The 24,227-nt window shown below is 43.0% G+C and overlaps 1 protein-coding gene across 6 annotated transcripts in view; it reads left to right on the plus strand.

The window, feature by feature from the left end:
• Positions 1 to 24,227, plus strand: part of ERBB4 (erb-b2 receptor tyrosine kinase 4) — a 1,029,410-nt gene that overhangs the window by 823,339 nt on the left and 181,844 nt on the right. For all 6 annotated transcript variants that reach the window (XM_030580258.1, XM_030580260.1, XM_030580261.1 and 3 more), the window contains 2 exons: positions 743 to 865; positions 3,966 to 4,064. In XM_030580258.1, the coding sequence (XP_030436118.1) occupies positions 743 to 865; positions 3,966 to 4,064 (222 nt within the window). The remainder of the gene's footprint in view (positions 1 to 742; positions 866 to 3,965; positions 4,065 to 24,227) is intronic.

A 24,227-nucleotide genomic window follows, 5' to 3' on the forward strand; every position in this document is an offset into this window, starting at 1 on the left:
GCCTATTTAATTTTAAAAACAGCAAAAAATATCCACCTCCCTTTCTATTTTGTATAAGGAGTCTTGAAATTTAAATCTCCTCAGAGTGATAGATATGCTTGCTTTGATCTGCTTAGTTCTTGGAAGCCCCCCATGCTGCCTGGGGTCCCTATGGACAGCTCTATCCACCATTAGGGATTTTTTTCCCCAAGAATCCCATGTAACATTTCATGAACCCCCCAGGGATTCATGAACCTCAGTTTGGGAACCACTGGCTTAGAGCAATGAGCCTTACCCGCAAAAAGAGGATAAGAATTTGATGAATCAATGAGTCACCATTATTCAAGAGCAAAACAGCCACTTTTAAAGGGCACTAAAATTGCCAAAAATAGAATATGGTGCACTGATAATAAACACTGTGTTTCCATCAGATAGAAAACATTTATATTGCTGCAATTAGCAAAAGTCATTGGGGACATATTGTGACACTGATTCAGTTTCCAGTTCCTAATGACATCATGCAGCCCCTAGTGGAAATTATGTTACTCCCGAGAATCCTGCAGCTGCTTTCTGTTGGTTTTTTACTGACCTTGACTGGTTTCACTTGAAGAATCGATAGCCCTGGCACCACTAGATCCATTGCTTTATTCTAATAACTAGTTAGCCAACTGGACTGAGTAGGAACTAGATGCACATTTTCAACAGGAGTCTCATGAGGTCTTCCTGTGTCCAGTGCCTAATCCTGATGGATTTTGATTTGCAGCTGGTGGAGCCCTTGACCCCAAGTGGCACAGCACCCAACCAAGCGCAGCTTCGCATCCTGAAGGAAACTGAGCTAAAGCGAGTCAAGGTCCTTGGCTCTGGGGCCTTTGGAACCGTGTATAAGGCAAGTATCTTCACTGAACAGCATTGAGTGGCCTTATTTCTTTTTTGAACCCTATGGATCATTGAAAGTGTTACATCGCAGTGTGGGACCCAGCTCTTGTCTATACAACAGATGGGCTTGAATCATAATCCACAGCCTGTCCGGGGAGTTCATCTCTGGGTATGATGATGCATCTTGAGTACACCTCTAGTTTCATCCGCTGATTTCAGCTTCACTTGGTAAAGACACAAACATTACTCCATGTAGAGAAAAATAACATCACACACAAACATACAGACATGACAAACATACAGGATAGATAGTCTTGAGGTTAAAGAACAGGAATGGGATTTTGTGGTTCTATTTGTCACTCAGTAACTGACATAATGTGCACATTGTGCAAGCCCGTTAATTTCTATACCTCATTTGACCAAGCTGTAAAATGGGTATAATAATAATACTACTCTCCCTTATATAATAATAACAGCATAATCAGCTAAGCTTTGATCCTTTCCCCCATTAAAAACAATGGCAAATTTCCCTTAAGATTTATTGAGCACTTCAGATTCCACAGTTTAAAGGTCATAGTTAAAGTACCTAGAAGCACTAAATAGAGTTGGTTGAAAAAGAAGAGGGGGAAATCACATTCTCAACATTTTGTAATTAAACTTGTGATGAAATTGCAAAATTCCAAGAAAACTGATCAGCACCTATAATTAAGGCTAAGATTTTATCATGGTTATTTTTTAGAAAAATTCTAGGGCAATAAACAAAAATTCATGGAGCCCATGATCTGTCCGTTACTTTACTAAAAATTAACAGGGGGCAGGGCTAGGTAGGGGGGAGAAATGGAGTCCCATATGCGGGGGGACTGACAGGCTGAGCCCCTTGCCATGGTGGGGAGCAGAGCCCTGGCTCCAGCAGCTGCAGTGGCGTGCGCAGCCACGGGGGGCACATGGCGTCCACTCCAGCGCTGGCCACAGCTGCAGGACAGGGATGCGTGGCCCTGACTGCAGCCCCTGCCAAGCCCCAGCTGCAGCAGGCGGGGTGGGGGAGGAGCACATGGCCCTGGGAAGCCGCAAGGGGGCCTATGGCCTCCAAGGCAGTTGCCGTGCAGGGGCGCGTGGTCCCGGCTGCAGCCCGCGGCAGAAGCCACAGGGCTGAGGTGCGTGGCCCCAGCTGAAGCACCCGCCAAGCCTAGGATGCCAAGGGGCTGGGGCACACAGCCCCTCCTGCAGTCCACATCGGAAGCACAGACAACATGGGATGTTGAAAAGTAAGGATTAGCTGCTCTCAAGCTCAGTTTAAAGCTTAAGTGTACTTTTCACTGGAGAAAATACGTTTCGCAGAAGGGGGCATCGATCTTAGCATATCATGATCCAGTCCATGCGTGATGTGTAAGATCCAGAGCTTGTGTGACCCTGCCCTCCCCAGTCTCCTGTAACACCACTGTCAATGGCAGTTTGCTCCAGAGGCCTGGCAAGGAGGCAGAAATTGCTCCTGGAAGTGTCTCCCCTCCTCTGCCCAGCTGTTCCAGATCAGTCAATAACTGTCCCCTCACCCACCCAACAGGGACAGAGGGAGGAACAGAGCCCAGTACAGGCTCCTTGTGGAAGTGGAGCAGAGACATGCAGTCAGGAGCAACAGAGGTCAGAGCCAGGTGGCTGCAGCTATGGGACAGAAAGGAACAAGGGCTGTGCTTCTGCAATGTGGCAAACACCACCTTACACTGGGTAGCTGCAATAGGAAATGGGGCCCAGAGTGCTAGAGCTAGAAAGGAACCCAGCCAAGCTCTCTGCTGCCGGTAGCCATTCAAAGTAAATTGAGGCCTACCAAATTGACATTCCTAATACACTACTAGTTGGAAGCAATGCCTAGCAAAGGAACACGTATTGTTCTGTGTGTCATGGGCATGCTGACATTACTGAGCAGAAATGGCTGAACAAAGAGTTTTCATGTCAAGAAGGTTCATTTACGTTACAGTTTTGTCTTTGAATTTCCAGTAGGAAGGATGTATCCAGCGGGGCCCTCCAGGGATCTCTCCTGGGTCTGTTACTAGTCAATATTTTCATTAATGACTTGGATAATGGTGTGGAAAATGTGTTTATAAAATTTATGGATGACACCAAGCTGGGAAGGGTTGCATGCACTTTGGAGGACAGGTGTAGATTTCAAAACAGCCATGACAAATTAGAGAAGTGATCTGAAATCAATAAGACACAATTCAATAAAGACAAGTGCAAAGTACTGCACTTAGGAAGGAAAAACCAAATGCACTGCTATAAAATGGGAAATAGCGGGCCAGGTGGCAAGATTGCTGAAGGGGATCTGGGAGTTAGAGTGTACCAGAAATTGGCTGAGCCAACATATGCAGATGCATAAAAGGCTAATATCATTCTGGAGTGTATTAATAGGACTGTCTTATGTAAGACACAGGAGGTGATCGTCCTGCTCTACTTGGCACTGGCGAGGCCTCATCTGGAGTGCTGTGTCCAGTTCTGGGCACAACATTTTAAGAAAAATGTGGACAAATTGGAGAGAGTCCAGAGGAGAGCAACAAAAATAATAAAGTTTAGAAAACCTGATCTATGATGAAAGGTTAAAAAAACCTGGGCCTGTTTAGTCCTGAGAAAAAAAGACTGAGGGGGAACTGAGAAGAGGTTTCAAATATGTTCAGGGCAGTTATAAAGAGGACAGTTTGTTCTCCATGGCCAGTGAAGGTAGGACAATAAATAATCAGCTAAATCTGCAGCAAGGGAGATTTAGGTTAGATATTAGGAGAAAACTTTGTAACTCTAAGGGTAGCTAAGCTCTGGAATAAGTTTCGAAGGGAGTGGGATGGAATCTCCATCACTGGAGGTTTTTAAGAACAGGTTGGACAAATACCTATCAGGGATGGTCTGGGTTTGTTTAGTCCTATCTCAGTTCAGGGGGTTGGACTAGATGACCTCTTGACGTCCCTTCCTGCCCTGCATTGCTATGATTCAATGCACTTACTCTGTGTGTTTTGAGTTCTAATGTTCCTTGCTGAATTGGATATTGTATAATGAAAAGAAGCCTAGCCATGGAGAAAGATTTAACAACTAGTGTGGAGTTAATTTTTATATCTTTTTTTCCCTAGGGTATTTGGGTTCCTGAAGGAGAAACAGTAAAGATTCCTGTGGCTATTAAAATCCTTAATGAGACAACTGGTCCCAAGGCAAATGTGGAGTTCATGGATGTAAGTAAGAGGTGTACAGCCTCTCTGACTGTGCCTAAATATAACATGCTAGTGCTGACAGTGGAAACAAATCAGTCTGTAATCCTCCCAAACTTAAAGGTAATTTTCTGCCTACGTTTTTTTTTCTTTTCTTTATATTTCAGTGTTAAGCGGATGCCTGTATAAAGGCTCTAGGTGCCCTGAAACTTAATGAAGTCTGTGTCTATGCTACCATTCCCGTGCTCATGTACACATATTTGTGCTAGCTCGTATCTACCTAGCATGTGTATAAATAGCAGTATAATCATGGTACCACGGGCAGCAGCATAAAGTATAAAGCCACCTAAAAGCAGTGGGTACGTCCTGGGCACAGCTCGGCCATGCCTCTGCTGCCGCTACCCATGTTACCATGGTTATTTATCCTTGTGCTAGCTAGCTGAGAGTTAACGCGAGTATATGCACACAAGCAGGGGAATCCACTCCTAGCATAGACGTAGCCTGATGTTACAACACAGTACCCTCAGTAGCAACAGAGTCAGGTTTTGTATAGAACTCTTGGCTCTTCTACACCTCCCCCCTGTCATTTGGGGAACTTATCCTCAGCCATCTCTATATGGCAATCTTCAAAAGTAAGGCTCACAACATCAGATGTGTTAAATCAGCTGCACTCCAGGGTATGCAGGTAGGCAGGTATACACCAGCAGAAGACCTGCCCCTAAACATTTATCATACCGAGGTCATTTTAGAAATCTACCCCAGAACACTGGGGTAAAGCCAATAGCCACAATATGGAAAGGGCTAGATTCTCCAGTTTGGCCTTACAATGCCTGGAGGTAGCCAGTAGACAACTCCCTTTATGCAGAGGTAGTCTCCAATGGGGCACTGTCTACCCTGCTCCCTTAGAGGAATGGGGGTAGGGCATGTGTGTAAAGGCGTGGTGGAACAGCTGGCATGAGGTCCCCAGTGGCAAAAGTCAGAGCAGGCCCCTGGCTGCTCTAACTTCCTCCAGCACCAGGCAATGAGGGTTCTGCAATAAACAACCACGTGTAAACGACGGAAAGTAACTGAGACAAAGTCTATTGGGTTTTTATTACCTCATTAGTTTTAATAATCTAGGGCAGTGGTTCTCAAACTGTAGGCAGGACCCCAAAGTGGGTCGTGACCCCGTTTTAATGGGGTTGCCAGGGCTGCCTTAGACTTGCTGGGGCCTGGGGTTAAAGCCGAAGGCTGGGCGGTAGGGCTCAGGTTATAGGACTTCTGCCTGCGGCTGAAGCCTTTTGGCTTTGCCACCGCCTTCCCACCCAGGATGGTGGGGCTTGGGCTTTGACACACACACCCCGCCCAGGGTGGTGGGGCTTGGGTGGGATCAGGTTTTGGTGCCTCCTCCTGGGGTCGTGTAGTAATTTTTGTTGTCAGAAGAGGGTCGTGGTGCAATGAAGTTTGAGAACCCCTGATCTAGAGTGTTGTTAGTGAGAGGTTGGATCATATTTTTATAAATAAGTTTTATATTCATGGAGTCCGTAAGTGCAATTTTCAGCTCAGTGCTAAAAGAAAAGGTCATTGACATTAGGAACATGTGTGTCTCATGCAGTGACAATATGTTGACAGTCCATATGAGTTTTCTACTTGTTTTTGGCAAGCCCTAAATTATAAAATTCCTCTTCTGAACTGGGAAATGACTGAAGACTTTTGCATTTCTAAGGTTATATGTGTGTGTGTGTGTGTGTAACTTGATTAGCATTAATGATAGCAGAAACCAAATGGAGACTGTCGCTCCCATCATGTGGTCTACTCTGTCACCGGGAAACCAGCAGAAACGTACAATTACAGCTTCAACTATTTCAGACAAATTACCATGTGTGAACTCTCAGGCAGTCAGGCTAACACTGAGATCAAGGTATTTTCAACGTTTTTCAGAGCACTGCACAGTTCATGCTGATGATATCAATAATCATTGTTCACAAATAAAGGAGTAAGCAAAAGTGGGCCATATTGACTTCTGCTCTGATAGAAACGCCCAGTGGAGGAGGGCTAAGGAGGATCGAATGTTTGCTTAATGGGCAAAATAACTGTCAAGCTTCTAAGTGAGTAGCAATAACTATAGATATCTGAAACATTAGGGGCCTGATGCATCATAGTCAAGCCTCCCTGTGAAATAAATGTGCAAAGAACGAAGGGCCATTCAGTGGGAACTGAGCCTCTCTACTTAATGGCAGAATTCAACTCTATGGGCAAAATCTCAGCCAGTGTAAATTTGGCACAGCTTCATTCACATCAGTGGAGCTATGTAGTTCACACCAGCTGAGTATCTGGCCCTGTCTGTTTATAAAGTATAAAATAAGAAAACAATCATATATAATTGTACATACATAATGCTTGTCATCCTTTGATCTCAAAGCAGCTCAGAAAGGAGGGCACATAAAGATGGGGGTACTGGGCACCGAGAGGGGAAGTGACTTGTCTGAGGTCACCCAGCAGTTCAGTATCAGAGCCAGGCATAAGACCCTGATTCCCAGAGCAATGCTTTATTCACTGACCACTGCCTCCAGTGCATATGTCATAACATTTGATACATTGCTCAGGAATAAGAGATGTCTCCTTATCCTTCTAGAAAGTTATAACAGTAGCATGTATCAAAAGCAGTCATGTTAGGCTCAGTCCCACTTCAAATGATGGTCCCTTAGGAGCCTGTTTCTTCCCCCGTCCCCCAGCGGTCACAAGGAGAAAATTTAAAGATTAGTCTTCTTAGTTCTAACATCTAAAAACTCTGGCCCAGATTCCCAGCCATAGCTCTGTTCGAGTCCTAGAGTGACAAGGGACAGCAAGACAGAGAGAGCATTAGCTTCCCATGACATCCTTCAATAGATGCTGCTATAACACAGGGGTTGCAACAACCACCTGTAGCCCTGAGGACTTTCTATAACTAAGGATAATTATTGTGGCAGCAGAGTCAATCCCATTCTTTAGAAGTAACCACCAATGCCCATTTTATTGTGATCTGTTGGCAGAGATTTTTTCCCCCTATATCTTTTGTGTTTTGAAATAAACAGGAACCCAATCCTGCTCTCACTTGTAGCTTTTTAAAAAAATGTATTTATGTAAGAGAGTTAGGTCTTGCCTGCACTTAAAAGTTTTGCCACTTTCATCATGCCAGCCTAGTGCTTTGAGATATACTGATAAAAACTGTACATAAGAGCTAGGTATTATTATTATTATTTTTGGTGTCATTTCAGTTGTGCTGATATAAAAGTGCTTATGTCAGTTGATCTTATTCCAGTTTGGTGGAGCAAGATAAGATATACTGGTATAAAGCATCTTTATACCAGTATAACTTCATCTACACTGAACTTTTTATTGGCATAACAATGTTGGCAAACTATCACACGGCAATAACATTATTATACCTACAAAACTTTAAGTCAAAGCAATTATGTTGTCCTGGAAAAGCATTTTTATAGACATTCCCAATGGCTTGGTTAGTTAAAAGCACTTAGCCAACAATGTTCTGCAAGTATACAGTATAGTGGTGCCTCTTGTCAGGAATTATTAACATTGTGATATGTGTGCTTGTACCCTGCACTTAAAACTGATAAGTTTAGCATTGCTGTCTGAGAGTGTATGTAACAAGTAGAATCCATCATAAACTCCATTTTGATTCATGTACACAATGGTATGTCTTAGGTCATCTAGCCATTTGAGTGACATGAATGATGTACAGAAATATCCGGTATCCCATACAAGACCGAGCGATTAGCAATGGGGCCCATTGGTTCTTGTTAAAACTTTTAATGTCGACAGAAAGCAAGTCAGAGAGTGCTTTATGAGCAGTTGAGATTCTGCTAAATGTTGCACTAAAAGAGAATAAGGCATGGCAATTTGGCAACTGGGCTGTCATTTCAGCAGCCTTGAACACCTGCTAATGGATCCATAATGCCTATAATGGCATAATGCAATATGTTAGCACATGGCATAGACAACCCCCTCCTCCTGTCAGGCAATTGTGAGTGTCTTACCAAAATACATCCTTAACTTCGGATATTTCTTCAAAGAAGTATAGCAGATAGTATTTTCCTTGTCTTCTTTACACATTCCTGGTACAGTTCTTCCTGTCTGTTTCTTCCACCTGTCACCATAGTCACAAGTGTCTTCCAGTGCTGAACAGAGCAAAGGAAAATTCCATTAAGTGGCCCATACTTCTCCCTCCTCTCCAGGAGGCAGTGGGAATTAAATCTCTGTGTGAACTTTCAATTTCCTCTCCTTACTGGAGGTAGTCGCTGCTGTTGTGGGAAGACTAGATTCAGGAGTTCTGCACTTAGCTGCGAAGGTAGTGAAGTGTGTGGTTCATTTCAGCTATTCACAGCCTATGATTACTTGCCTGAGTCACATGGCATTGCTTCTGCTCTCTGACTGGAAGATCACATTTCATCTGCACCACATCACCATTGGAATCGATGGGGCAATGTCTCTTGCAGCTGGTCTCTCTGAAAGCAGATGTTGGGGCAAAGTAGCTGATGTATCCAGAAGGCCCAGGAGGCAACAGGAGGGAACCGAGCTCCCCCCATTCGCCAAAAGCTGGCAGCAGTAAGAGAACATAAAGGTCCTGGGCATTGATATGTAGGAGGAGAGGACAGTTATCGGGGGAGGCAGGGGAGGCCCCACAGCTGGCTGGGTCAGTAACGTTTAAACAGAAGTCTATAATTTCCATGCGGCTCAAAATCCCTCCCCCGCCTCAAATTATTTGATGCCATCATGAATTCCTAACAAGCCATGTAGCTATTGTCTCAATCAGATGGCTTTACATCAAGGCAAAGAGATGAGTAAAACTAGGGTTATTATAGGTTCCCAAGTTATGTTGCAATTAGAAAGCATAATGAACATTCTGTGATGCTAAAAATATACTAGTTTGTCACAGTGAAACAGGCAATCAAGTGGGCCCTTGATCTCATCAACAATAAGCTCGGTGTTTCCAGGAGGAGTTCTCGTGAGCTATGATTTTATCCAGCGGGTTGATCCATTTACCAGTTTAATCTAACCTCTCTGAATTTAAGCGTTCCATTATCTGTTAGAAAATAATTAGAAGCTGCAAGCTGAAGTCTGCATACATAGAGATCCTTGGGAGTCCCCAAGCTCATTGAGATGAAGACAGTTTGACTGATGCTGGTCAGCCGATATTGGGCCAGAAGCTAATAATAGAAGGCAAATGCTGCTTAGCTACGTGAGAAAGTTAGCTTGGGAAAAATTAAACTGAAGGGTTTGGGATTTATGATTAGAAATAAATGTTCCATTCTCATTTGTTTCGTGGTAAGAGAACTGTAAAGGGAGTCAGTCTGTTTCATGACTTTATAATTAAGATCTAGGGAGCTTCTTGACTTCAGCCAGACTTATTGTTGGAATAGCCAGCCAGCAGTGACCAGGCAAGTGTTTGTTAAGCGATATGTGACGATAGTAAATAAAATTGTCCAGTAATTTAGCAAGTGCCACATCTTCCGAGCATGTGGCAAATACATTAAAGCTGCATTGAGGGGTGGCGTTGATTATAATGAGAAAGAAAAGATGAAAGTTTGTCCAGCCTAAAGAACTAAATTAATAAGGCCGCCAATCTGCTGCTTTAACTGCAGAATGAAAGAGAAGAGGTTTCTCTGAATATGTAGGCATCTTTTATAGCAAAGGCAAACTGTTCTGTTTTGTAAGGCTCATGTTGTGAATGGGCACTGTTCATTGCTGAACCGATATTCGCTTTACAAGTTTGAAGTGAACAGTCACCAGCTGAAACAGAGAAGGTGAAATAAAGTGCCATTCAAAAGCCTACAGTGAGAGAAGCTCTCAGACTTCAACTATTATTTCACGCAAGAGGATGGTGTAGCCCTTCAGGACAAATCACACCATTTTGCATGCAGAGTGGCTAGATAAGTGTGTGAGAAGCACTTTGGAGATGCAGATAGGCTCTATCTTCTCATCGCTATTCCTAACTTTCTGTGTTTTTCAGTATTTGCGCTGGGTTGGGAAGCAGGTTTAAGAGTTTGGACTCTCAGCACTGTCCCTTGCCAACCATTCTATGGTCCTTATCCTTTAAGGAGCTCCATATGGGCAGCCCCGTGAGCTCACAGGGACCCTCACTGACGAGGCCCATGGGTCGTCTCATATCAGGATCCTTGAAGGATCATAGCCTGTATTACTACATAGCTTGCAGTGAAAAGAAATAGTGTCTCTGTTGCATCCTTTTGAATCATGATTTGTTCCCAACACCATCCCCTGGTTCCTTGGCAAAGATAGCAGCACATTTCTAGATTCGCCCCAGGAAACTAGCTCATCTCCCCATTAAATGTTGAAAGCATCACCTCAGCCACTCTGCCAGTCCCTGCCCATCTGGAAAAGCATTGCGACATTACTGTAATTGGGTGTCCCACTTTGTAGTGCAATTTGCTGCCTGCACACGAAATGCAGCAGCATTGAATGCTGAGCCCCGTTTTAAAGGGCAGCTTAATGAACAGATCAGGAGTTTCCATAACAGTTTGCCATTTTCCTTTGTCTTTCTCTTCCACTTTCTATACACACATCTTTCTTTTAAACTGGTTTTAGTGGTCCCCAAAAGAGTGCCTACTAATGAGAAGCAACACCACAGCATGACTAGGCTTCTGATAGCCTCCAAAGAGTGTTGTGTTCACCCCGTGATGCTAAGTTATTAGAAGGAAGAAACCCCCCCAAGCCCTTGATTGCAGATCCCCTTTTGTGCGGTCCCCCTTGCCCTCCCACTTTACACATACGGTAAGTGTAACCGCTTTGAAGAGGAACCTGTTTGCCTGTCACTTCCAGGCACAGAAACTCGCTGTGACTGCAATTACAATTTCCAGCTTATCCAGAGGTGCCAGAAATCAAGCTGTCCTTGAGAGCTATACACACGCCATGCACAAGCCCCCTAGAGTGGCAGCCACCACGAAAGCTGGAAGTCTGATCCCTGCTGAAGGTTAACTGCTTTTAGACATTTAATGGGAACTGTTTCAAGGCCATGTTCCCTTTTATTTCTGCCTTCGCTGGTAATTTCCTCTTTAAATATTTACTTACCCCAGTAATCTTTTCTTCCATAGTATTATTTTTGTAAGGTTCTTGAGGAAATAGCATGCCTATTTACAGACCGAGGATAACGTGTGAGCACAGACAGAGCAGGCTAGGTTGGTTGGATACAATCCTTTGGCATAACGTTCTAATGGAAAAACACAGCAAGAGAGAGTTTGCTTCCTACAGATGATGAAAGTTAGAAAAATACCAGAGAGGAAGTCCTGGCCCCATGAAATCAGTGGGCGTTTTGCTATTGACTTCAGTGGGGCCAGGATTTCACCCCAGAAGGTTGACGGGCTGCCATTGGTTTTTAAGGGAGAGTCGCACACATGGCTGTGTTTTAAGTATTCAGTCTAATGTTCCTTTCCTGCTCTCCTGGATTATTGTAAAGGCAGTCCACCTTATTTATTTATTTGTGTTACAGCAATACTCAGAGCCCCTGACCAGGATCAAGGCCCCACTGTGTTAGGTGCTGTCTAAACACACAGTAAGAGACAGTCTCTGCCCCCAAAGAGACCAAGGATGGTAGGGTGGAAAAGAAAAGTAAAGGTAACATTGTGTGAGCAGACACATCCCACTCAAATTCGGGAGACATGAACTGACGCTGTTAAAACTTTTATTTTCCTAGTTGGATTCCCGTCCTGGTGCTGAACATTTTTAATTATTATTATTTATTAGTATTATTATCTTATTTTTATTGTATTAATTATTTATATTACCATACACCTAGGAGCCCTAGTTGTGGATCAGGACCCCATTGTGCTAGATACTATACAAAAGGACCTTGAGTCTTCTAGTTCTCAGCATTTTGCTGAAGACCATTGCTATATATTAGAGATGCTCTGGATCCAGACAGTTCTGATCCAGATTCAAATTTTCCCAGGATTTCAGTGTCTTGCATCTGGATCTGAATTTTGAGGGGCATAACCTCATCAGCTTTAAGGTCTCTACTACTTTAAGGAAGGAGGAAGGGTGCATGCTGGGACGGTCTTACTGCTAGATCAACCAAGTGGCAACTGATAGGTTGGTACGTCCACAAATACACAACAAGGCAGTCAGATCTTTACATCGCCCTTAGTCCAGCAAGCAACACATGATAGGGAGTACTGGGATTTTGCATATATTGTTCCTGACGTCTTAAAATGCAACTAAAATTACAGAAGTGAATTATGCCAAAAAATAGTAAAACAGGAGACATAATTACCAAACAGTGTTTCACACATTTACTGTGAGCAGAAATTGACAAAGAACATCCAACTTTAAAGTCGACTTAGGCACCAAGAGCTGGGCAATTAGTGCCAACACATCGCAATAAAAACTGAAAGCCTATATTTAAGAACTTCCTATTATTTAGGAATTTTCTCTGCATGCCTCCTGCTCACATTAGCAATACAAAGTAGACACAGTGATGTTTCAATTTCTAAAGGGTAATGTATATGCCAGATTGCTGCTGCATTGACAGTAAATGAAGTTTTTATGGGCTCTCTGTTAATAATACAAGGTATTATTTTCATCCACTTCAACATCATAACTTCCAGACAAGCCACTGTTGGTTCAAGGTTAACTGTCAGCCAATCAGGATTTGATGAAAGCTTGAAGAAGAAATGTCTTGATATTTAAGCCAACCGAGCAGGCTGTGAAAACTTATGTATGTGCTAGCTAAGCAATTTTTGAAGCATGGTTCTGTGTGACTGTACTGCCCCTTTGGCGCTGAGTTATTGCATTACAGGTTTTTCATGATAACAGATTGATAGGGCTGAATACTAGCACTAGACTATTCCTCACAAATCAGCAATAATGCAGAAAATACTCGAGGACAAAGAGTGCTGAAGGACCACTGCTATATTTGCCATTCTTGGTGTGGTATTGTAAAAGTGCCCCACATTTAAAAGATGGTCAACATTAGATTAAGGAAAGACAAAGAGACTTTTGTTGTGGTGGAAAAAAAATCAAAGTTTATAAGAAGTATGAATATGAGAGCCACACTATGTTATTTATAGGTTTCAGAGTAGTAGCCGTGTTAGTCTGTATCAGCAAAAAGAACAGGAGTACTTGTGGCACCTTAGAAACTAACAAATTTATTTGAGCATAAGCTTTCATGGGCTATAGCCCACTTCAACAGGTGCATAGAATGGAATATACAGTAAGAAGATATTTATACATACAGAGATCATGAAAAGGTGGAAGTACCCATACCAACTGTAAAAGGCTAATTAATTAAGAGAAGCTATTATCAGCAGGGGAGAAAAAACTTTTGAAGTGATAATCAGGATGGGCCATAAATATCTTCTTACTGTATATTCAATTCTATGCATCCTATAGCCCAGAAAAGCTTATGCTCAAATAAATTTGTTAGTCTCTAAGGTGCCACAAGTACTCCTGTTCTTTATGTTATTTATAGAAATTGCAAGAACAGGAAAGAATATAAGCTCTACATTATGCTTGATGAAATGCCAGTTTCACCATCTGTTGTACCTTTAAATGCTTCCCAAAACTCTCAGTTTGGAATACTTCTTCAGAGCAGGGGAACTGATTTATCTGCCCGCTGGTCAATGAGAGATGATAATTTTTCTTTGTCCAGTTGCTGATTCCTGGCAGTTCTGATCTATCAAAGGTAACATTGATTGGCCTATAAAAATAAAAGAATTAACATCTGCTTATATAAAAATATTCACTCTATTGACTAATGCTGATAAGCAAAAGATGTGGACTATTGACTGTCAAATTGTTGTATTATAAGAAATAGGATTGGTAAATCCATTACATGCACGAGTTTCTGATAACTTTTGTAACGTTCTACTTATATCTTCATATACATAACTGGAGTTAGTAGGATATGTTGCAGTGAAGATGAGATCATAATCTGTCTGACACTAATTGGTGTTTTCTTAAGCCTAAGCCAGCACCACTGAAGTAAATAGAAGTTGTACCATTGATTTTAGTGGGAGCAGGGCCAAACTGTGAAAAAGAGTTGCTGTTCGGTGTGTTTACATAGATTATTGTTGTTTGTATTATGTAGCACCTAAAGGCCCCAGCTAAGATCAGAACTCCATTGCACTATACTGAAGAGTTTACAACCTAAACAGCCAAGACAGTTGGCGTTTGGCAGGAAGTGTTATCATCTTCATCCCGATTTTAGAGAGAGAAAACTGACATTGAATCCAGATCTCATAAGTCTCAGAGCAAATTCCTTTACCACGAAACTGTCTTTTTTCTCTGGATTGAACATGCACAGCTGTCTGTGAATCTAGATCACTGAATGATATTGGCAAGTTCCTAGCAGAGAGGCGGTTTGGAAACTAACTTCCTAAAAGGTTTTTGAGAGATACGTTTTCTAATGTTCATGATAATATAAATGTATATGAAATGGTAATAGTTCTAATCAGAAATAATTACAGGGAAAGGAACTAGTCTGCGATTAGTCCGGAATCAGTTATTATTTGTGGGAGAATTTATATTTTACAAATTGAACTGTTGATAATGATTTTGTTTTACCTAATAGAAACCTAAATGTTTGAAAAGGGAATGTTTTTGAGAGTTCTTGGTACTAAAATTCCTTGGACATACACTTCACGCACAAAACGACAGCTGTACAAGGCTCTCCGTGAAACAAAGCTGATTTTTCTGGTCAAACAGGTATAGAAACCTGCATTCTAGAATAACTAACATGGATTTCTATCACTCACAATGCTTGCTGCAAAAGTCTGGTATTTTAAATAAGCTGGAAAACAGTTGATATAACAGGCAAGTTGTATATAGCAACAGGGGAAATTAGGGGTTCTTATCTCTGCCTTACTTATAAGGTGATTGAAATTGGATCCTAAAGCATTCTGCCTTAATGCAGAAAACCAAGTTTTAATTGGATAGACAAACTTTTATTGCACGAATCAAAATTAACTAATGGCCAGACAGACCAGGGCCCAAGTGTTATCTTAGCTCTGAGCACTGTAAGCGTGATCAAAATGTTTAAGAAAAAAGAGGTAATTACTTAGATCACGGAGATGTGATACCAAATTGCTTCTGAAAAGCGTGGTATTAGTGGTCAATAGCATCTTCCAGGGTGTTCATTAATCAGTTCACAAAGTTACATACTGTGATATGGAACAATATCGATGCACTGCTATGAAACATCTGAGCTGTAGTGAAACAACTGTTTATCTATTTGAAACCTGAGTCGTCAGCAAATGAGGTCTGTTTTAAATCAGCACCAGTTAAAGAAGCATACCATGCTTTGATACTGAGTGATATCAACACAAGTGCTAGGATGACCTTTAGCCTGAATACCTTAAAAATATACCCTGGTATTGCTGACACTTCTCATGCTCAAATTTTACCCTCTATTTGAGTTTAATAGGAGTTCCTCATGTGTAGGCCAAAGACAGAATTTAGCCCTTAGTAAATTTATATTCTGCAGTTAGTCTACCTCAAGCCATTGTTTTGTAAGTGAAGCAGGATTGGACTAGGTAAGTGCTTGGATGGAGACATCTGGGGACAAAATAGGTACTATAAGAAAGGTGCTAGTGATAGAGCTGGTCAGAAAACAGGGAAGAGAGGAGTACAGATGGCAGGAGGAGTGAGGCTGATATGAAAAGACTGAGCAAATAGGTGGGTGGGAGGTTCTGGCTTCTTGTCTTGATGGTTCAATAAAAACAATATTTGAATTGGTAAAAAAAAATGAGGGCTTAAACTTTAGAACTTTTACATTTCAGAAAAAATATTTCCATGATTTTAAAAAACAAATTCCATTGAATACCATTATTTGTTTACACTTAAACCTCCCTTGCAATGTTTGCAACACAAATATGACACTCTTGTAACAATGCGTGAGGACCTGAAAATGAAATTGTCTAGAACCGAAAATGAAACTGTGAAGCCTGTTTTGATTTCTCAGATGCAAGACATGAAGCAATGTGCTAAGGCAATAAGTATATTCAGTCCCCCTGTCCCACCCCAATTTTTTTAGTTTTAATATTGATGATAACCTTAATTGTGGGGTTAAAAAAAACAGAGTATCTGGTCATAAGGTCAAGCTTTCCTGTGGTGTGAGAAAATTACCTGAAGTTGACTTTTTCAAAGTAACATCCCAAGACTCTTCAGAAGGTCTGAGAACTTGACGAATGTTTTCCTTTGAGACACTGTCATCTCTCTTCTTACATTAAAAACAAACAAAAAAAGCAGTAACTCTCTGCTGCTGAAAGGTTTACAGCTAAAACAATGAAAATATTTATTAACTGGTCAATTATGATTGGGTTTTGTCCTGTTGTTGTAATGATGAAGACTAATGTTTTTGGACAATGTACTTTTGAAAGTTTTTTGCTATTAGCACTAGGTAGTTCTCACCAATCAAAACCAAAAGCAATTGTCTTTCTCAATTTTTTTCTGGAAATAATCGTTGATTTCACAAGCTGAAAGAAAACACTCTGTCCATAAGTTTGTGAAATTGTTGGAACAGCCATGCATACAATTTTACATGGGAAAAAAAATCTGTAAAATGTTTCACTTCCTTCACAAGATTTTGCCGTATCAAAGTGAAACCCAGAAACTTGCAGAGCATAACAGTAGGTCAAATTTCCATCTTGCCGCATCATTGCAGGGGCTGAAATTGAATGTAAAACTGCTTAACTTCAGTGTGTTAAATCTGGATTATTGTCCTAAGCTTCAGAGGTCCCTAGCAGTACAACTCCCCATAGGGGCCATGATTTGTAACACCAACCTTAGTTGGGTGGTCTGTGGGAATCAAACCCATGATCTTTGGCTAGGAAACCATCAGCCTCTATGCTGTATCTGGGCTGATGGACTTAGTCATGTGTCAGCATGGGTCTCGCTGTTAAAGTTTGATTCTAGTTAGTCTTTCACATAATTGTCTGAAAGTTGGGCTCTATGATCTGGAAAGCTGATGCATGTAAGCCACTGTAGCGTGACACTTTTAGGAGAAGGTCTAATTTAACTAGTCCTGCTGTTGTGTAATGCAATCAATGGCAATTTGTAAATTCCCAGCTGGAACACTTAACTCACATTTGTGGTGAATTCGGTTCTACCTGTGATCACTACACTGATCTGAAAAGAGCACAGGCACAGGTCAAAAGCATATCTTCATATATGCAAATGAAGGTGCCAGTATTCTCTGTCCCAAAATATTGACTTTGGCTGTTGCAGTGTGAAATAAGCTGAGCCCACAGGTTTGTGCGATGATTGACAAGGTAGTCAGAAATGCTGCTAAAGGTTAGCACAGCTGGAGTTTTGCTCATGCTGTCATCCAGTTGAAAATCCTCTAAACGTATTTTGCATTAAGGAGTCATGCTAGGGAAGTGATAAGTAAACAAGCAGAGGAGAACGGGCAATGAGAGTCTAGAACAAAATAAAAATATTGTTTTTTCCCCTCCCAAAGGGAATGAAATATCACAGACTGCTGTATAGGAATCCCCAGCTCACCCACCAAAATTACTGTACTTTCTTCTGTGGGACAGGCCTGTCATTAAAACATGGTGCTGAGGTTCTGAAGATCTAGGCTCCATTCCCAGTTCTGCCACAGACTTCCTGGATGACCTTGGGCAAATCTTTAACCTCTCTCTGGGCCAGATCTTAAAATAGGTGAAATACCACATACTTCATTTGAAATTGATGGAGTTACAATTTACACTAGCTGGGGACCTGGCCAAGGTGGGGGGTGTCTATGCTCAGATTACCTACATGTAAAATAGGAGTAATACTGAACTGTTACGAGTCAGCGGTCTGTAAGACAGTGGGGCCTACTCACTGGCCAGTGCATCAAATATAAATCTTCCAACAGCAGCAGAATTCCTGTCCCTTTCTTCAGGGATGGGTTTGTTTTTCAAAACAAGAACAGTCCAAAAACACCAGGTACTTTTATTCGCCTCTCCCACATTGGTGTTTGATCTCTGCTCACAAAGCAGGTATTTGCCAGCCAGGCCTTCCAAATAGCTGGTGTGAAGAGTGTCCCTTCAGCACCTTCCCTCAGACCCTAGATCTCCTGTGGGAAGCCTCCTTCTCCCTGCAAGTCTCTCCCTAACTGAGCTGTGTGCTGGCCTTTGATCTGAGGACTATCTGAGCTTCAGGCTACCACCTAAATCCCTGGCCTCAAACCCATCACCTGGGAGAGAGACGATTAGGCAGAGGCAGGGCTAAACCCGCCTCCCTTAAAGAGCTGTCACACTCCCTGACAGGCTATTAGGAGGTTTTGATTGTTTATAAAGTGCTGCGAGCTCTCTCCAGGGAAAGTATAACAGAAACGCAAAATGGTTGTAGTATGGTTTTCTGAGGACGACGTACAGTGTATAGTTCCATAGTTCAATGTTTCTAAAAGCTCTGGGATATTTATATATGGCAGCAGTTCTGAATGTTATACTGCTGAAATCAAGTGAATGGAATTGTATTCTTCCAGTGTTTGCCTCTGGGTATTCTTTACAGTGTTCTACCTAGTACAAGAGAGATACTTGCTTCTAGCTTTTCCTCTCATGAGCAAGCTTGGAAGCGGCAGCCAGTAAGTCCCTCAGCCCGCGCCGCTTCCTGCAGCTCCCATTGACCCAGAGCAGTGATCCGCGGCCAGTGGGAGCCGCGATTGGCTGGACCTGCGGAAGGGGCAGGTAAACACATCATCCCGGCCCACCAGGGGCTTTCCCTATACAAGCGGTAACCCCTATTTGAGAAACCCTGTGTTAGAGTTACCACTTGGACCAGATCCTGCGCTGCACTCAGGACTAAATCGAGAATTGCCTCTCCCCTTGTGGGTTCCTGTACCAGCTGCTCCAAGAAGCAGTCATTTAAAGTATTGAGAAATTTTGTCTCCATTTCATCCTGAGATGACATGTACCCAGTCAGCATGGGGATAATTGAAATCCCCCATTATTATCGAGTTCTTTATTTTGATAGCCTTTCTAATCTCCCTTGGCATTTCATCATCACTATCACTGTCCTGGTCAGGTGTTCGATAATAGATCCCTACTGTTATATTCTTATTAGAGCATGGAATTACTATCCATAGAGATTCTATGGAACATGGGGATTCATTTAAGATTTTTACTTCATTTGATTCTATATTTTCTTTAAACATATAGTGCCCCTCCCGCCCCCACACACGGCCTGTTCTGTCCTTCCGATATATTTTGTACCCCGGAATGATTGTGTCCCATTGATTGTCCCCAGTACACCAGGTTTCTGTGATGCCTGTTATCTCGATATCCTCCTTTATCACAAGGCACTCTAGTTCACCCATCTTATTATTTAGACTTCTACCACTTGTGTACAAGCACTTTAAAAACTTGTCCCTGTTTATTTGTCTGCCTGTAATGGGGCAATGATTCATCAGTGTGGTGCCTCCTGCTGGTCGTCCTGGGAATTAGCTCACCAGCCTCCGTAGCGCCATCTGCAGTCCAGTGGCTCACCTTGCCGCTGGTCCCGGTGTCCCTCCCGGACCCTGATGCCCCTTCTGCCAGGGTTCTGTCCCGTGCAGTACCCCGCAGTCTCTCTGGGTCTCCCATTCCCAGGGAAGCCCCAACCCCCTATCCCCACCTTGCCTCAGTATATGGCTACTGCCAATCATTGTCTAGCCCCTGCTCACTGGGACGGACTGAAATATATGCCATTCATCATAGGCAAAGGGGGGTTTGGACCTGCTGCCTTTGCGTACCCCAGGCTACCCCTCTGTAGCCCCAGTACCTGTTCTGGCCTTTTTCAAAGCCTGCAGCCTGGGGGTTCTCCAGGCAGGAGCTCCCTGGCTCCTCTGGCCTTTCCCCAGCCCTGCTCCATTCTAGGTACCTTTGTCAGCTCCCAGGCAGCCAGGCCCTTCTCTCTCAAGAGCTAGAGGAAGAGTCCTCACAGCTCCTGGCTTCCCTGGCCCTTATCAGGCCAGCTATGGTCTGATTGGGGGGCGTGGCCCCAGCTGTGGCTGTTTCCCCAGTCAGCCAAGGCTTGCTGCTCTCCCTAGTAGCAGCCCTCTGGCAGCCTCAGCCCTCTCCCAGGGCAGGAGCAGGTGACCACCCCGCTACACTGTCCTTTTCTGATGTGTCCGATCCTTTTTTATGTGAATGTTTCTCATCTGATCTGTCCCATAACTTATCCTCTTCCATCCTATCCTCCTGACTAGAACCCAGAGAATCTCTGTCAATAGACTCTCCTCTAAGAGCAGCCTGTCTGATCCACGTGCTCCGCTGCAGCAATCGGCTTTCCCCCATCTCTTAGTTTAAAAACTGCTCTGCAACTTTTTTAATGTTAAGTGCCATCAGGCTGGATCCACTTTGGTTTAGGTGGAGCCCATCCTGCCTGTATAGGGTCCTCCTATCCCAAAAGTTTCCCTAGTCCCTAATAAATGTAAACACCATCGTCTCAGCCACACGTTGAGACTCTAAAGCTCTGCCTGCCTACCTGGCTATATTTATAGCTATAATATATACGTACATAGACACATATATAGATATGTGAGTGTGTGCATATAGTTGTATATTTCTATGTACCACCTCTAAAATCCCATATGAAAAGAATTTGTAGGTTGCAAAGTCAAGTTCTTAAAAGTTAGGAAATGCCAGAGTTATGGATGCCCCTTGTGCAGGTGCCTAATGATACCGTTTATAATTACGTGAACTCATACTATTTTCTCCACAGGTCCCCAGCCTAATTTATTGAATGGATTTTCAATATTGTTTTTATCCTCCACAGTCAATTTTTGGCCCCCGTCTGTTTGCTGCACATATTCAAACCCTGCACTGCATGCAAAATTATGATTTTCCTTCTGGGCATTTCTATGGTGCTCTCACCGTAGTATCAGAGTGTTTCACAAATACTGACAAATGTATCTTCACTACATTTATTAGGTGGGTAACACAGAGATTAGGGGCAATATTGTCAGAAAAGTCCACTAATTTAATCAGCTTGGGTCATTTAGACCTTTAGATTCACCACACAGATCTTTACTGCTTGAGCTAATGTAGTAACTGGTAATAGTAGTAGGAATCATAGGACTCCCTGGCCAGTGGGTTTCACAGCCATTTGCTGACAGCAGAGGAATGTAGAGACTCAGAACTCCTGGTTTTGATTCCAGGTTTCAGAGGGCACCTGGCATTGGCCACCATCGGAAGACAGGATACTGGGCTAGATGGACCATTGGTCTGACCCGGTACGGCCGCTCTTATGTTCTTATGTGTTCTCTAGTATTTAATAGAGCATTTTGCTCCTGTGACTGCAACTTATCTCTGACCCCCCTCATCTCCTAATCACATTTCTTTTTTGTGTCCTGCACCCCTCTGATCCTATCCATACCCCTTGTGACAAAGTTCCTCTTCTACTTTGGTGGGTCCTGCGCTTATTGGCAGATTTGCTCGCCTCAGAGATTCACCATGTGGGTCAGGAAACAGCCCAGAGTCCTTCCCCTCTGGTAGAAGCCACAGTCCAGGTCAATTCTTCCTGTGTCTGATCAGGAGTTGGGAAGTTTGGGGAGAACCCGGGCCCGCCCTCTACTCCAGGTTCCAGCCCAGGGCTCTGTAGATTGCAGCTGCCTATAGTGCCTCCTGGAACAGCTGTGCGACAGCTACATCTCCCTGGGCTACTTCCCCATGGCCTCCTCCCAACACCTTCTTTATCCTCACCTCAGCACCTTTCTTCTGGTGTCTGATAATGCTTGTACTCCTCAGTCTTTCAACAATATGTCTTCTCGCTCCTAGTGCCTCTTGCTCCTAGCTCCTTGCATGCATACTACAAACTGGAGTGAGGTCCTTTTTAACTCAGATGCACTGATTAGCCAGCCTGTCCTAATTGATTCTAGTAGTTTCTTCTTAATTGGCTCCAGGTGCCCTAATTAGCCTGCCTGCCTTAGCTGGTTCCAGCAAGTTCCTGCTTGTTCTGGAACTGCTCTATTACCTTACTCAGGGAAAAGGGATCTACTTAACCTGGGATTAATATCTGCCTTCTAACACTCTCCTGTAGCCATCTGGTCTGACTCGTCACACCCTACACCCTGTCCCTTCCCTCTCTGCCACTCCCTGCCTATGGCTCTTGCCACCCCATCTCACCACCATTTCTCACCCTTCATTCAAATCAGGTGCTTACTCCTCTTCCATGCTGATTGAGTGTGAGCACAGGGAACATTTGAGAGTACAGGAGACAGTGGGTCTCTCTGCTTTCAGTATGTGGAGGCTCATAACTTGACCATGTTTGGGAGAATTTCCATGGGGATGGCTAAAGTCATGTTCTGGACACTCTGGCATCTCCCTGATCCAAACAATGATGGCAGTGGAGCTTCTCAACAAACTGGTTGTAGGATTTTTTTTTTAATAACCAAAAAGCAATGATTTTTTTCCCTAATTTCATTCTTGGAAAAAATTCAGCTTGAGGCATGGAAAATTTCATCCCAAACAGTTAGTTTGACAAAGTTAAAAGAAACTGAAAACAAGTTCTCATATTGGGAAGTATCAGGCAACCATCACCATCTATAATAAATGTGTTTTATATGTATGTATATCTATCTCCTTAGGTTTTGTTGTGTAGTCTATGTATGGCCAAGTTAGCTATGAGCTAAAGGTTTAGCGAGGCCTAAGAGGGCATATTAAGTAGGAGGTTTTGAGAACAAAATGTGTTGAAAATATATCAGTCTATAATTGGATTCTCCCCGAGGCAGATCAGACATGCACTCTAGGCATGGCTTCTTGCTCTAGCTATTACAGGTATCATAAAATTAATGGAAAAAGAGTATCAACTGTAGTATCTCTGCTGTCAGACAGCACACATTTTTGGCTTTCAAAGAAATGCACAGCCCAGTAAAAAAAAACACTAGCTTTTTAAGTACCCTAAAATTATTTCCATAGCAGCGAGCTAGGAAAATTAGCTGGGAAATGGAACTCTAAAGAAGAATTGGGTTCCTTCATTTAAGTTGAAAAACAGTTGGAAGCAACAGAACAAGGAAACAAGTTTTGTTGTTCGTTTTTTTGTTTGGTTGTTTTTTTTTCCAGTTTGTAGGACATTGGCAGGAAAAACATTGACACCAAGAGCCACGTACTTCACTTGCTCAGAGAAGTAGAGCTTATCTAAGCACTCTGGACTAAATTAAGCTTGTCCTTGTGAGAGTGCTTTGGACTAGGGAGAGTGTTCCTCCTCCTTTGGTTCAGGAGGGCAGGCATCATCTAATGAGCCCCACAGAAGGCATTTCTGTGTGGGTAAACAAAGGCCCCTCCACCCCATGCACTAGGAAGGCTGCATTTGGAGGAGCACTGGCTACCTCTCTGCAATGTGTGAAAACCCACTCAGTATTGATATCAAAGTTCAGGAGCTTGCCTGCATCCGGACACCAGTCATGCATGAAGTGCATCTCCTTATCCTATCCAACATGGTTCAGGCTCTTGGGAGTCATGGGAAAGTAATAAGTTATACATTGGACCCCTATTCTGTGGTTCTATAATTGGTTTATGGGTAAGAGTGATCAAACCTCTTGTTAGAGGGTGGCAGGATCTACAACCCCTTGTTGAGGTGCAGGGCTCTTCTGAGGATTGCTGCATGGATAGGAATTAGAACCGTGCATAAAGCAGCTTGAATACATTCTGTAGGCTCTTGGTAGCTGGTGAAGTTATTAACTCCCACCTGTGTATAGAAGAGGTCGGCCTGACCCTGCAGTGAGAGGAAACTAAGGTCAGAAACCAGGTGGTGCCACAAGAAACCTTAGGAGCAGCTAGGCTGATATTCATGTTCAGTTGTCAATTATTATTTCACCAGGAAAGCCACCCCCCAGAAAAGGGATAAGTTCAACGTTGCCTTATAACTTGTGTGTGCAGTTTTTACTCAGAGCGGAAGGGACTGCTTCCTGCTCACATCTTTGTTCTCCTCTTCCTTCATGACAGAGATGGAACACAGTGGCCCTGTCTGTACTGGACTTGCGGCCAAGTTACATGGTTGAGGTTAAAACTGATTTTGAGCCTAGCTTGTCTGCCCCGTGTGGCTGGGTCCAGAAACCATTTTAACTAGAATTTGGGAGTTAGGTGTCCAACTCCTATTGAACCTCAATGTCGTTAGAGTGCCTAAATCCCATAGGCATCTTTAAAATATCACCCTTAGTCCTCAGTTTGGCTATATGCCTACCCAGCACAGACATATTTTTACTCACCAGCTGTATCTACACAACCGTCCTCC

The sequence above is a fragment of the Gopherus evgoodei genome, chromosome 11, assembly GCF_007399415.2.
Source record: "Gopherus evgoodei ecotype Sinaloan lineage chromosome 11, rGopEvg1_v1.p, whole genome shotgun sequence".
NCBI lineage: Eukaryota > Metazoa > Chordata > Testudines > Testudinidae > Gopherus > Gopherus evgoodei.